The following is a 14,500-nucleotide window of genomic DNA, read 5'->3' as shown; positions in this document are numbered from 1 at the left end:
ATGATTCTCTCTCATCGTTTATGTTTCTAGCTCTCTCTCCCTTTCCCTTCCTCTCAGAAATCAATAAAAATATATTTTTAAAATAAAATTTGTATCAAATCTATAGATCAGTTTGGGAAAAAACTGATATTTTTACTATGTTGAGTCTACCTAACTGTAACTACAGTATGTCTCTCCATTTATTTAGATCTTTTATTTCTTTCATGAGCATTGTGTAGTTTTTAACAAACAAGACTTATGTTTTAGATTTATGTGTTGTATTTCTTTCTTTTTTTTTTCAGTGATTGTAAATGGAATATTTCTAATTTCAGGGTCCACAAGTTCAAAGTTAGCATATAGAATTAGTTGATTTTCATATGTCTATTTGATGGCATCCTGTGGCATTGCCAAACTCAGTTATTAGTTCTAGGAGTTTTGGGTACATTCCTTGGGATTTTTTAAGTAACAACCATGTCACCTGCAAATAGAGACAGTTTTGTTTTTCTTTTCCTGTGTGAATGCCTTTTCGTTCCTTTCCTGCTTTATTGCACTCTCCAGAACGTCCAGGACTATGTTGAATAGTGAGAGCCGACATCCTTTCCCTGGTCCGATCAGAGAATGACTCTTGTAGCATTAGGTATTCTGTTAAACATAATGCTGATCTATGTGTCGTTATAAATGCTTTTATAAATGCTGTTTGACTGTGAGGAGGAGCCGGCCACAGCTTTGCTGAACCAGCTCCTCTAGAGTCCGTTCTGCTGTACATGGATTCCTTGCTAGGGTGCTCTGTGAGAAATGAAGATCTTAGAATCTGGAGTCAGAACACTCAGATTTAAATATCGGCTCTCCTACCTTCTAGCTCCATGGCCTGGGCGATGTTACACCTCGAAGCCCATTTCCTTCTCCACAAAAAGAAGGGTGAGCACCCACTCCGCTTCCTTACTCCCTCCCGCGGCTGGAAAACTGCCCAAACTTAGTGCGATCTTCACCCCGCCCTGCTGTGGCCCCACCCAGCACCTTAATTTATCTCTAAGGAGATTTGATCATTAACATTTGCATTTGGAATCCTAAACTAAAAGACTAAATGACCTGGGAATGCTTGCTGTCCGGAGGGCAGACTCAATTTCCTGGCTCCTCCTCTTAAACTGCCTTTGTAAATTTGGGCTGACCCCGCAATCCCTGAGTCCCCAACGGTGCCGTCCTCTGTGAATGGGAGTTATGACAGCTACTCCAAGGGCCGCCGGGAGACTCAATGAGTGGACTTAGGGAACGTTTTCAGCAGTGCCTGGCATGTTACCTGTGATCATTGCTATTGGTGACTGTAAGGACACATACTTGTTTATGAATCATCTTTCTTAAAAAAAAATTGTTTGCTTTGCAGATTTTTAAAAAAATGGATTTGGCCAACCATGGACTTATTCTCCTGCAACAGTTAAACGCTCAGCGAGAGTTTGGTTTCCTGTGTGACTGCACGGTTGCCATCGGCGATGTGTACTTCAAGGCACACAAATCAGTTCTTGCTTCATTCTCCAATTACTTTAAGATGTTGTTTGTCCATCAGACCAGGTAACTAACGTGGTTGTGATAATCGAATGACTGCAGACTGAACTTCGTGGCCCTCTGTCCCGCTGGACCTGCTCTTTGCCCTCAGCAGGAGCACGGGTCTCGCTCCCCGTCCCTGGGCTCCTGGGCTCCCAGTTCCCTCCTGACCTCACTCCCCCCCTCACCCTTCTCAGTTACCACTTACTTTCTAAGCCCGTTTCTTCTAATCCCATCCTTCCAGTAGCACTTGGGAATCATGGGCCTTTGCGCCCCAAGCAGCCCCTCCAGGGGCCCTCGCCAGTGTCACCTGCGCGGTCCAGATCCCAGCTCAGGCCCATTAGGAAGCCGGCTGCTCCTGACCTCATTAATCTCCTCCTCCCCCTAATCCGGCCTCAGCTCCGGGCTTCCAGGATTTATCCTCGACTCCTTCTCTAATGAGAAGCTTGATGGCATTCACTCCCCCAATTTTCTCCTTTTCTCTTTTAAAATGTCTCAAGCTCAGTATGTTTACTTGTGTTTGTTTTTCATCCCATCTCTTCTGTCTTGGAGAAGAGGGCCCCTCAGTGTTTAAGGAAAAGGCTCTTCCTCCCGACCTCACGCCCCCAGATCCCATCCCCTAGTTTTTATTCTGCACTTGGGATTGTATACTTTTAAGCCCCCCAGTGTATGAAGGGTCAGTGCTTCCTTACACGCTGTCTGCCTGCGTTCCGGTGCTGCTCTCCTCTGTTTGGCTACGGGAGTGCTCCAGGGTGATCTACGGCCTCTTGTACGGGCCTCAGCCCACACGCTTCCTATCCGCGGGCCCTGTGGCTTCTGAAATCATCCCTCCAAGGTCACCTCTTCCTCAGCTCCTCTGCTCTCCTGTCTCTGTGGTCCTTGTCCTGTCAGCACTTGCTGCTGTCATCTTCCTCAGTCTTCTCTGCATTAGGTCGCTCTGAGCCCATGCTCTCCTGCCCTCTGTGAGGGGGGAGGAGGGTTTGGGGCTCTTCCTTCCTTTCTGTGTGCAGTTCTCTGGGGTGCTCGCGGGTCTCCTGGATCTCACCTCTGCCCGAAACCAGTTTCCAGCTCTGACCTTGATCTTTATTTCCCAAGGCCCCAGGCTGTCTGTCAGGCAATTACAACTGTATTTCCTCCTTTTATGTCATTTAGCATATCTAAAACTCAATTAAGCCTTGCCTGAGGTCCCTCTGGGTTTCCCCATTTTTTATCTTTGAGAAACCCATAATTAAAATCTTAGTTCCCAATCAGGTTTTCTTCAAAATACCTTTCATAGTAGTCCTGCCCTTCCCCTCACTTCCATTTGCTAATCATCTCCACGTTAGTGTCCGCTTAATATTCCTGAACATTGCTTTCAGTGTAGTGTGCCTTTAATCAGAAATCCACTTGCTCTGATTGGAAACCTAGAGGGTACCCACTGCATACCAAAATAACATATTCTGCTTTCACAGTCCCACCGGCTTGAAGCCTGACCTTCCCACCTCATCTCCAACTGCACCCCAGTGGGACACCCCACCCTTCACCTGAACCACACTGTGCTGGCGGTATTCTGCCCACCCCCCACTCCCAATTCACCTCTCCAGCACCCCTCCCCTAACCGAGTGAACCAAAAGCTGTCTTTCTCTCTCACATCATAGCACTGGGTGCCCTTTTGTAAGATCTATCCATCTTCCCTTTGCTGTCCGTGTACTTGCCTCCCCTCCTCATGTGTATGATTCTCGGGGGCAGAGACTGGGTTTCACAAATCTTTTTAACTGCGGAGTGTGTAGTTCAGGTATTTGTACATAATAGCACTTGATATGTTTTACCTTGTGACTCTAAGGATGTGCTCCCTTTTACTCGACTGTCAGAGACTCGCTTCACTTACTGACCTCGCCGCCAATGTGTACTTAGAAGTCCCAACACAATGAATTACACCTATCTTGAAAGGGGGAAGGTTTTATTTGGGGCGAGTAGAAGAATACAATGTAATGAGTTTTAAATAGATGCAAGAAACTTAAGTGTTGGCAGTAAGTAAAGGACTTTCCAACAAGGGAATATGGTATCTGTGCAAATAGGAGTCCCGAGTTTAAGCGACAGTGTGTGTTACTGCACCAGAGGTGGCACGTGCCCTGTGGGCTGCCGCACGTGGCCTTGCCCACCTCATTGGGACAAGGCAAATACTGGGTGAAAATTACTCCCTTTTTCTCAAGCCACTAAGAGCTGCTGCCTGGTTGCTTAAGAGAGAGAATCTGAGAGCATAGTTTTTTCACTTGGCAGGGGTGGGGAACCTTTTTTCTGCCAAGGGTCGTTTGGATATTTATAACATCACTCTCGGGCCATACAGAATTATCAAATTAAAAATTAGCCTGCTATAGTTGGTCAAACATGTAAGTAATTCACCCCTGATGCCTTGGCAGGGCCAGACCAAATGATTTCGTGGGCCTTATCCTGGCCAGACGATCCCCACCCCTGGCTTAGAGAGTGTTTTGTCTGTCGTTACCACTAGGTGTCTCTGTCCTGTGAACGCTACTCTAAGTGGTTTTAAATCATGTAGGACTGCAGGCTTGCAGCTCTCAACTGAGACACGCCTTGCTAATAAGTACAGCTTCTGACAATGTCTACCATTTGACAGTCTTTCTTTTCAAACTCCTTTAAGCCCATCTTAAGATACTAGAATGTGAAGGAAAAAATGAAATTTTAAATGACTGTGAAAATTTTAAATGACTTTATACGGAAGGCTTGTAGCTGTGCTAAAACTATGTTTTTCCTACATAAAATGTTCTGTCAAACAGACATGTGCAAATCAGGCCACTTGATGAAATTGTATTGTAGCGAGCTGTGTTCTTCCCAGAGGACTTGGAAATGACCAGCGTGGCCATAGTGAGCCGAGTGGTAGCTGCCTGGGAGGGAAAGCAGTCAAGGATAAAGGTGGCTGGACCTTCTCAAAACAACTTCTTTATGTGTCTGTGTGTCTATATGTGCTTCTGCTTTAAGGGGAAAAAGTTATAATGAAGAAACCAAGATAAGTTTATGTCTGGAAACCGCCCTGGGCCCTGGCAGTAACCCCAGGGGCCTCCCTTCCTACTCCTGGTGGTTTCTCACCAACTCTTGGGGGCCCCAGAACTGGCTGAAGTATGGACTGGGGTCTCCTCAGCCCCCTCTCTTCTTTGCCATCAGAGACTCTCATTGTTACTACACAAAACACTCTTGAGCAAAGTGAAAAATGTGTAGTCTCTGATAGTTCTTGAAAATCTGAGATGTGTACTGTCCAGTCACCCCCATTCACAGACTGTAGACAGAGGACAACCTACACAATAACAAATGAGGGGAAATTACTGAACTTACAACAAAGCTTTTATTATTAAATGGGCCTCTGCTTGGTACCGCTCATGGATGCTGAAAATCATAGTCCCAGTTTCGGATTTCGGCCCTTGCTTTTCTTTCCTGGGGAGGCAACTAGTTAGGCTCACTAACTCTAAGCCCTCCTTCCGCCTGGAGGAATATTCTGTCTGGGCAGAACAAGAGGTGCCCACCATCTTGTGGGGATGATTTTTACCCCTAAGGGCCTATGGTTTCCCAGTTCACCGGCCCCCGCCTGGCCCTGGAAAGATCCGCCCTGGTTATGTCTTCAGGTTAGGGTTGACTGTTTACATTATTAAAGTATTTGTCACCACACTCTCTGAAGCCTTATTCTGAATGCTGAGCTTCCCGAGGGCATCTAAATATGTTACAGTATCCGCAGTGCTGTTGGCACTCACCTTGTGCTTAATGGGAAGACCACCTGTATCTTCGTTCCTATTTAAAGGACTGTAAATAATTTAAAAGGATTATAAAAAGAGGCCAAGTAAAGATATGAGAGATCTGTATATCTTCTTTTTTAATAGTCATGTAACTCTTCCCCTTTAAACTCTCAAGGGATGCTAGTTTTTACGTTTATTCTTTATTCTTTGGCTTCCACACTTTGTAGTCAGATATTTCTCATATAATTATTTGTATGCATTCATCTTGAAACATAATCAATACAGTAATACAGTAATTATTCAAATCTTCTCTGTCACAAATTCCAATTAAAGTCATTTTTCCCCTTTTTTTAATAGAATAAAAATTTAATTTAGAAGAGCTGAGTATACTGTTAATAGTTTAGCGTATTGGAAACTATTTGTTAATAAGATAAAACACCTAAAGGAGCCCAAAAGAGTTATAATAGTAAGAAGTGGTATAATAAAAAATTATTATATCTGGTCAAGATGACAGCATAGGTAAATGTGGTACTCATATCCTCCCTCAACCACATCAAAACTACGGCTAAACTACAGAACAACCATCATTTAGAACCACCTGAAATCTAGCTGAATAGAACTCCTATAACTAAGGATTCAAAGAAGCCACATTGATACGGTAGGAAGGGCAGAGACAAGGAACTGGCTGGTCCCACACTCGTGTGTGCCTGGATATCTCAGCTCAGAGGTCTCCCCTGTGGAGCAAGGGGTCCCAGCCCCACACCAGGCCTCCCAGCCCAGGGTTCCAGTGCCAGGAAGAGAAGTCCCAGAACTCCTGGCTGTAAAAACCAGCAGGAATTGAGGCTGAGGGAGACGGAGGCTGCTGGAGTCTCGGGCGTTCCTCGTAAGGGGCCCGTGCATGGACTTACTCGGACTCACTCCTTCTGGGCTCCAGGGCTGGGGCAGCAGCTTGAAAGGCTCCAGGGATACAGGGGCATCAGGGTGAGAGCCGGGGGGCCGCTTGCTCCCAGATGGAAGCGCTGGCAGAGCTGTCGTTCCTTTTCTGAGCGCCTCCCCCAGGAGCTGGCTGGTGGGCACCATATCTGAGTCTCCATGAGCCTGGCTGAGGCTCTTAGCCCTGCCCTGGTGATTCCCCGAGACCCTGCCCTACCCAACTTTTAGGTCCACTCACACTGTTTCCGGTGTTTTTCCACACAATGACTTCTCTTGCCTTATGCTTCAGATGTTCCTACAATCTCAAATAAGCTGAATTTGGCTGCAGTGTGCCCCGGACCTCCTACTGAGTGGCCCCAGGACTGGCACTAGCAGCAGCTGACTGGTTCACAGTGTGGCCTCCTGGGCACCTCCAAGCCCAGTAGCATCTGCAGATCTCTTTGTAGCTCATGCTGGGAGGCTCTGGGCAGAACACAGGCAGCAGCTGACCTTGGCCTACACCTCCTGGGAAGCCCCACAGCCAGGGCACCCAGTGGACAGCTTCAGACCACGTTGAAGCATCACCACCCAACCACTTCCACCATGACACACTCAAGGAGCAGACTCAGTGGGCACCAGAGCCCTGCTGAAGTAAGTCCTGCTCTGTGGGGTGGTCTCCTGCACAGCTGATCCTCTACAGTGGTTGGTGGTAACAGCCAGTCCTTGCAGCTGACCAGCCTGGGGAGTAAATCCTCCCATTGACATGCCAACAGCAATCAAGGCTCAACTACAACAGGAGGGTGTACACAGCCCACGAGGGGGGTGGAGAGCCCAGCTTGGGTGATCAAGGAGGTTATGCAACTGGATCTTACAGAACACCTACTACATACAGCCATTCTACCAAGCCTGGGAGACATAACAGCTCTAACTAATACATAGAAACAAACACATGGAGGCTTCCAAAATGAGGAGACAAACAGGTTCCAAGTGTGAAAAAACAAGAAAAATAATTCAATGAAATGGTGGCAATCAAACTAACAGAGTTCAAATCAATAGTTATAAGGATGCTCAAGGACTTAGTGAGAACTTCAACAGCATAAAGAAGGATATGGGAATCAAAACAGAACCAGTCAGAAATGAAGAATACACTAACTGAAATGAGTAATTTACAGGAAATCAACAGTAAAGAAGATGAAGTCAAGAATCAAATCAGCAGCCCAGCCAGTGTGACTCAGTGGTTGAGCGTCGACCCGTGCACCAAGAGGTTGCCAGTTTGATTTCCGGTCAAGGCACGTGCCTCTTTGTGGGCTCAATCTCCAACAAGGGTGTTCAGGAGGCAGCAATCAATGTTGATGTTTCTCTCTCTTTAAAAAAAAAATTTAAAAAAAGAATCAAATCAGCAATTCGGAATACAAGGAAGCAAAAAACACCCAATCAGAATAACAAAAAACAAAAAGAATCCCAAAAAATGAGAGTTGTGTAAGGAGCCTCTGGAACCTCTGGGACAACTTCAAGTGTACCAACTTTTGTATCATGGGGGTGCAGAAGCAGATGAGAAAGCAAAATATTGAAAACCTATTTGAAAAAATAATGACAGAACACTTCCCTAACCTGGTGAAGGAAAAAGACACATAAGTTCAGGGAGTTCCAAACAAAATGAACCCAAAGAGGCCCACACCAAGACACATCTTAATTAAATTGCCAAAGGTTAAAGAACGAGAGAATCTTAAAAGCAGCAAGAGACGAGAAGTTCGTTACCTACAAGCACTTCCCATAAGACTGTAGCTGATTTTTCAGCAGAAACTTTGCAGGCCAGAAGGGAATGGCAAGAAATATTCAAAGTGATGAAAAACAAGGACCTACAACCAAGATTAATCTACCCAGCAAGGCTGTTAGTTAGAATTGAAGGGCAGATAAAGAGCTTCCCAGACAAGAAAAAGCTGAAGTTCACCAACACCAAACCAATATTACATGAAATGTTTGTTAAAGGGTCTTCTTTAAGAAGAAAAAGAAAAAATATGAATAATAAGATGGCAATAAATACATATCTATCAGCAATTGAATATGAACAAGCAAAACAGAAACATTCACAGATACAGAGAACATTTGATGGTTGCCAGATAAAAGGGGGTTGGGGGAATGGGTGAAAAAGGTTGAGGGGATTAAGAAGTACAAATTGGTAGTTACAGAATAGTCATGGGAATGTAAAGTTCAGGATAGGGAATAGTATAGTCAATAATATTCTAATAGCTATGTGTGATGTCCAATGGGTGTGAGATTGGGATGATCACTTAGTAGTTATGTAATGTACACCTGAAACTATTATAATATTCTGTGTCAACTGTAATTGAAAAATATATTTAAAAGAAAATTTTTCACAAATTTTTAAAAAATGATTATAAAACCTAAAAGCATTTAAGGAAGGTGTCTTTGGAGCTGAAAATGCATTGTCTATAGAGTATATCCATTCGGTGGCTGATAGCACGTGCCCCATAATATGTAGAGCTGTATCTCCCTGACTTTTAATGATGCAGAACTTCTGTCACTGCTGATGGTCCAGGAAGAGCTCTTGGGGACCTCTTGACTATCACTGCTTGGCTCAGGATACCTTTTCAGGGGTGATGCAAACACTAAAATCTAAGAGCTGGAAAATCAACAATCCCACATCTGCCGTAGGTACCTCCCATAGATCACTTAACTTTTTGAAACCTCAGTTTCTATGTCTGTCAAATGGGAATAATCACATCTGCCTCATTTACTACACAGGATTGGTTTTTATTTGTTTGTTTGTTTGTTTTTACACAGGATTGTTTTAATGCTCCAAGGAATCTTGGTATCATGGCTTTGGTATTAGACCCAGATATAATTCACCATTTTACCACTTAATAACTCTGTGATACTGAGCAAGGCATGAATTCCTTTGAGCCTGGGTCCCTTATCTGTAATATGAGAGCTAATGGCAATTATGTGAAGTAATGCCTGGAAAGCCCAGCTGCAGTTCCGATGATGATGATGATGATGACGGTGACATTTGATTAAGGAACTGAGTTGTCCTGGAACCACCTTTTTTTTTTTAAGGGAGAGGGATAGATTGATTTGTGGTCCCACTTATTTAGGCATTCGTTAGTTGATTCTTGCATGTGCCCTGACCGGGGATCGAACCTGTAACTTTGGAGTATCAGAACGACGTTCTAACCAGCTGAGCTCCCCTGGCCAGGGCCCCACAGCCACCCATGAGTTCAGTCTCGCAGCACTGGGAAGGTGACCCTACCGTGCCAGAGGTGGGCCGAGGCTGGCCTTCGTCTCCGTCACCGCCTTGCTGGACGTAGATCAGAGAGTTGCAGACAGACAGAAATAGGCTTTGTTTTTCTCACTTTTGTTGTCTTGCTCTTGGCCACTTGTTCTGACTAGTCCAGCTCCCCATGTCATTTTACAAATGAAGAAACTTTTAAATCAGGAAGATTGTTTGATTTACTTTAAAAGGTCTCCTACTGAACTCTGGGTGACCTTGGATCCATACAGAACCCTAGACTTTGAGCAAAGGATGTGCCAGGTCATTGGTTCCCAACCATTACTGGGCCACAGGCCACTCAGACTGATAGACAGTGAAGGATCCGCTCCATAAAACACATATTTGATAGGATACACTTTACATAAACCACTAGGAGAAAAACTGCTTCAAGACTGTGAGTTAGGATATCTCATTGTTTAACTTGACCTTTTTCTTTCTCAGTCCTTTAAGATATACTTATTGTATTTCTCTCTCTTCCTAATATAATTAACGTTAAATTATATGGATTCCCATTATCTCCTTGAGTATTCCATTCATGACACTAACAGTAAGAAATGGGAAATGTTCGTGTTTCATTCACCTTTTTAAAAAGTGCTTGTTTTTTCCTTCAGGCTTGATGTTATCATTTGAGACAGTTACTGACACATTGACTGACAGACTTTTGACTTGTTTCTTTCTTTCAGTGAATGTGTCCGTCTGAAACCGACTGACATCCAGCCCGACATTTTCAGCTACCTCTTACACCTGATGTACACCGGGAAGATGGCGCCTCAGCTCATCGACCCTGTTCGCCTGGAGCAGGGGATCAAGTTCCTCCACGCCTACCCTCTGATCCAGGAGGCCAGCCTGGCCAGCCAGGGAGCCTTCTCTCACCCCGACCAGGTGTTCCCGCTGGCCTCCTCCTTGTATGGCATTCAGATCGCAGACCATCAGTTGAGACAGGCCACCAAGATTGCTCCGATGCCTGAGAAACTCGGGCGAGAACCCCGGCCCCAGACCTCCAGGGTGAGCCAGGAGCAGGTGCCCGAAGCCACGCAGCTCTCCCAGCTGACTTCCAATCTGCCCCAGGTCAACCGGACACACATGACCCCCTCGGACCCCCTGCAGACCTCCCTGTCTCCCGAACTCGTTTCCACTCCCGTTCCTCCCCCCGCCGCCGCCGGGGAGGAGGCCAACCTGGAAGCCTCTTCCTCTGACGAGCAGCCCACCTCCCTCACCATCGCCCACGTCAAGCCGAGCATCATGAAGAGGAACGGCAGCTTCCCCAAGTACTACGCCTGCCACCTGTGCGGGCGGCGCTTCACCCTGCGGAGCAGCCTGCGGGAGCACCTGCAGATCCACACCGGGGTGCCCTTCACGGCCAGCCAGCCCGGGGAGGGCCGCGGGCCCCTGTCTCTCTGCAGCAACGCAGCGGACCTGGGGAAGGACGCCATGGAGGCGCCCGAGGCCGGGATGATCAGCGACAGCGAGCTGCAGCACATCTCCGACTCCCCCATCATCGACGGCCAGCAGCACTCGGAGACGCCGCCGCCCTCGGACATCGCGGACATTGACAACTTGGAGCAGGCGGACCAAGAGCGGGAGGTCAAGCGGCGCAAGTATGAGTGCACCATCTGTGGCCGCAAGTTCATCCAGAAGAGCCACTGGCGGGAGCACATGTACATTCACACGGGGAAGCCCTTCAAGTGCAGCACCTGCGACAAGAGCTTCTGCCGGGCCAACCAGGCCGCCCGGCACGTGTGCCTCAACCAGAGCATCGACACCTACACCATGGTGGACAAGCAGACCCTGGAGCTCTGCACGTTTGAGGAGGGCAGTCAGATGGACAACATGCTGGTACAAACTAACAAACCCTACAAGTGCAACCTGTGCGACAAGACGTTCTCCACTCCCAACGAGGTTGTCAAACACTCCTGCCAAAACCAGAACTCGGACGTCTTCGCCCTGGACGAGGGGCGGTCCATCCTCCTGGGCAGCGGGGACTCTGAAGTCACGGAACCCGACCACCCCGTGTTAGCGAGCATTAAAAAGGAACAGGAAACGGTGTTGTTAGACTGAATGTTACGTATCTTTTTAAAACTGTCATTTTTTTACAAAGACTGTCTTCCTTCCCTTTCCCGATTCAGAACTATCGTTCTCCAAGGCATGATACGAGAGGTCCCAGGTCCCTTGCCCCTCTCCTTGCCCGTGTCCCCAGCCCCTCCTCCCCCTCCTCCGTAAGGCTCTGTGCATTATAAACCTGGAACATTTGCTTTCATTCAGGGGACATCGGAAAGATAATAGCCAGTAGTACTTGTAAACTCAAATGGGTTTTGAGTCTTAGATTATTTAAAAGCATACTTGCTTGGAACTAATGAAGGGTATTTAACAAAACCAAACAACCAGAATGCAATTTGGTAAGCTAAAATTACGACCTTCCCCGGGCAGTGTCTTCCTTCTCAGAAAAACAATGTCAGGAAATCCAGCATGCTGCTTGGAGACACAGCTGGGCTCTTCACTATGCAAAGTCTCGGGTGGAAAACCTTAAACCCAAGCGAACACTCTTAGTACTCATCCTCCAGGTGTCTCATTTCAGAATGCGTTCTTTGAGATTATGTCCAGTCAAGAAAAATCATTAGTTAAGAAACCTCCTTGAACAAAACACAGGAAAAAAAGTAATATGTGATGGCCAATCTTAATTTTTGGATAAAACATGACAAGCTGTGAGTTTGTGTGTTTGTAAGAGAAAACGTGTGATCCTTGCTACAAACAGGTGAATTAATGCACATGCCTTATCTAATTGCTGGCTTCTTTCAAAGTTGAACAACAGAGTACTGTATTTTCATTTTTGATAAACGTGTTGGTTTTAAAATGAGATTGAAAGTGCTATTCTGTCGATGGTCTTTCTGAATAGAGTTGACATGCCATTCTAGCAGTTGCCAGTGGTAAATTTGTATTAGCACCAACCTGCTGCTTTTAAATCAGTGTGTCTACTGCAGGAAAAGGGATCCAGGATCTCATAAGGGAAGCTGTGAGCAAAACATGGGAGCCTTAAGGGTTTTTAAAATTAATGCTAATAGTTTACTGGCAACACTCATTGAAAACATCAAAAATGGCAAAGAGAAATCAGGACCAAAAAACCTAATTACTGTTTGGGAAAAAACATGACTGATATTTAGTCTCCAGTTTTTTTAACACCTGAAGTTTCCTCTATTGGCCTGAGAACAGTAAAATTGGTCCATTAGTCTTTCCTTGGGACAAAACAGGAGCCAGAGTAAGGACCGAAGGGGAGAGGGGAGAACAATAGCAATGCTGTATACGTATAGGTTAAAACTGACCATCCCATCATCCTATTTCATGTATAGTTGAGTTCTAAGATTTGTAAGTTTTTATACATACTTTCATTAAATAAACATTTAATTAAATGGGTACATATTTTATCTGTGTATGACTTTGTCAACCCAAAACGATGCAAGGAGGGGAAGTGGAGATGCTTTCTTGCTCTGTCTCCTCCTCCTCTGCCTGCGGAACTTTGGGCAGTTTCCTGACCTGAATGGCATTTTCCACATTTGTTAAATGAAGACATTAATAACGGAATTGTGTCATCATAGTGTGAGAGTTAAATGAGGAAAGTCTATATGAAGATGCTATGAACAATCAAAGTTTGACCAGGAATGGGTCTGGAGATGGTGTTACCCAACTTTCTTTTACAAGGAAGGAAAAGGCCAAGGAATGTTTGCTTAGGTTCATGCTATATAAACCTAGGTTATGAAATATTGAGTGGTTTCTGCCGATTTTTTAAAAATATATTTTCATTGATTTCAGAGAAGAAGGGAGAAGGGAGAGAGAAACAGAAATAATAATGAGGGATGTGCCGGCCGGCACAGCCAGGTTCCCTGAGCCTGAGGGGGTGAAGGATTTTTTAGAAAAGACAGACAAGAGAAGAAAGCTGGGTGCTAGGTGAGACGCTGCCCTCTCTGATGGAGAGACAGCGCCAGGGCCTGCAAACCGAGTCTTTATTTTATAGCCAGATCCCACCAGGCAAAGAAAGGGCGTGGTTACAACGTTCTCACAGTTTCGAATCTACTCAATTACATGCACCTGATCAAGCTTTGTTTACTTGCTGCACCTCCCGCAGCCCATATCACTCAGCCACGTGGGGCCACAGGTTCGGACCATAAGGTCAAGCTTACAAGAGCCTTTGGCTATAATTGTGCTGGGACTTGCATGTGGCTTTACCATGAGAGGATCATTATTAGTACCAGGCTTTGAACCTGTCCAAACGCTCTACAGAGGGAGAATCACCGATTGGCTGCCTCCTGCAAGCCCCACATGGGATCATGCCCGCAACCTAGGAATCGAACCGTGACCTCCTGGTTCATTGGTCGACACTCAACCAGAGCCACGCCGGCTGGACTATTTTATTTTTTTTTAAATATATTTTATTGATTTTTTTTTTTACAGACAGGAAGGGAGAGGGATAGAGAGTTAGAAACATCGACGAGAGAGAAACATGGATTCAGCTGCCTCCTGCACACTCCCTACTGGGGATGTGCCCACAACCAAGGTGCATACCCTTGACTGGAATCGAACCTGGGACCCTTCAGTCTGCAGGCTGACGCTCTACCCACTGAGCCAAACAGGCTAGGGCTGGACAATTTCCTTTTTAAAAAATACTATATTCACATCTCCTAACTTAAATGAGTCTTGTGTCCAGTTAATTCTCTGAATATCTATGAAAGGGGAAATTGGGGCATCCTCCACCACCCTCCACACCACCCCCAGGCTGCCTTAAAGGGACGAAGGATCAGCCTAAAGACAGGGTCTTGGAGACTTGAAAGGGAGTGGAGTCATTCCTAGCATGCTTCCCGATTTGAAGCAAGGGGCTCCTTAACGAGATGTGTACAATGTACAGATTGGTGCATGAGCTCTTAGAAGAAGTGCGTGTCTGAGACCCTGGGATTTATTCTACATCTCCCTGTTCTCGTTCTAAATGCCCTTGTTAACTGGGAGCACAGAAAAATCATAAAACACCCTACATAGTTTCCACCTAGATGGGCCTCCTTGCTATAAGAGA

At 45.8% G+C, this 14,500-nt stretch overlaps 1 protein-coding gene and 1 long non-coding RNA gene across 2 annotated transcripts; one reads left to right on the top strand and one right to left on the bottom strand.

Moving 5' to 3' along the window:
- Positions 1-279: 279 nt before the first annotated feature.
- On the bottom strand, positions 280-2,281 carry LOC106724503. Its single transcript, XR_001360317.1, has 2 exons — positions 1,727-2,281; positions 280-765 (listed from the first exon to the last, which is right to left on the bottom strand). It is a non-coding gene; the product is annotated as an uncharacterized LOC106724503 (long non-coding RNA).
- ZBTB2 (zinc finger and BTB domain containing 2) lies at positions 769-12,854 on the top strand. The gene is made up of 3 exons (XM_005884711.2): positions 769-897; positions 1,361-1,545; positions 10,128-12,854. The coding sequence occupies exons 1-3, from the start codon at positions 775-777 to the stop codon at positions 11,500-11,502; spliced, it is 1,683 nt and encodes a 560-aa protein (XP_005884773.1). The 5' UTR covers positions 769-774; the 3' UTR covers positions 11,503-12,854.
- Positions 12,855-14,500: the final 1,646 nt, after the last annotated feature.

The sequence above is a fragment of the Myotis brandtii genome, unplaced genomic scaffold, assembly GCF_000412655.1.
Source record: "Myotis brandtii unplaced genomic scaffold, ASM41265v1 scaffold847, whole genome shotgun sequence".
Classification (NCBI taxonomy): Eukaryota; Metazoa; Chordata; class Mammalia; order Chiroptera; family Vespertilionidae; genus Myotis; species Myotis brandtii.
The sequence above is the reverse complement of the archived record's forward strand: the minus strand, read 5'-3'. Positions and strand labels throughout refer to the sequence as shown.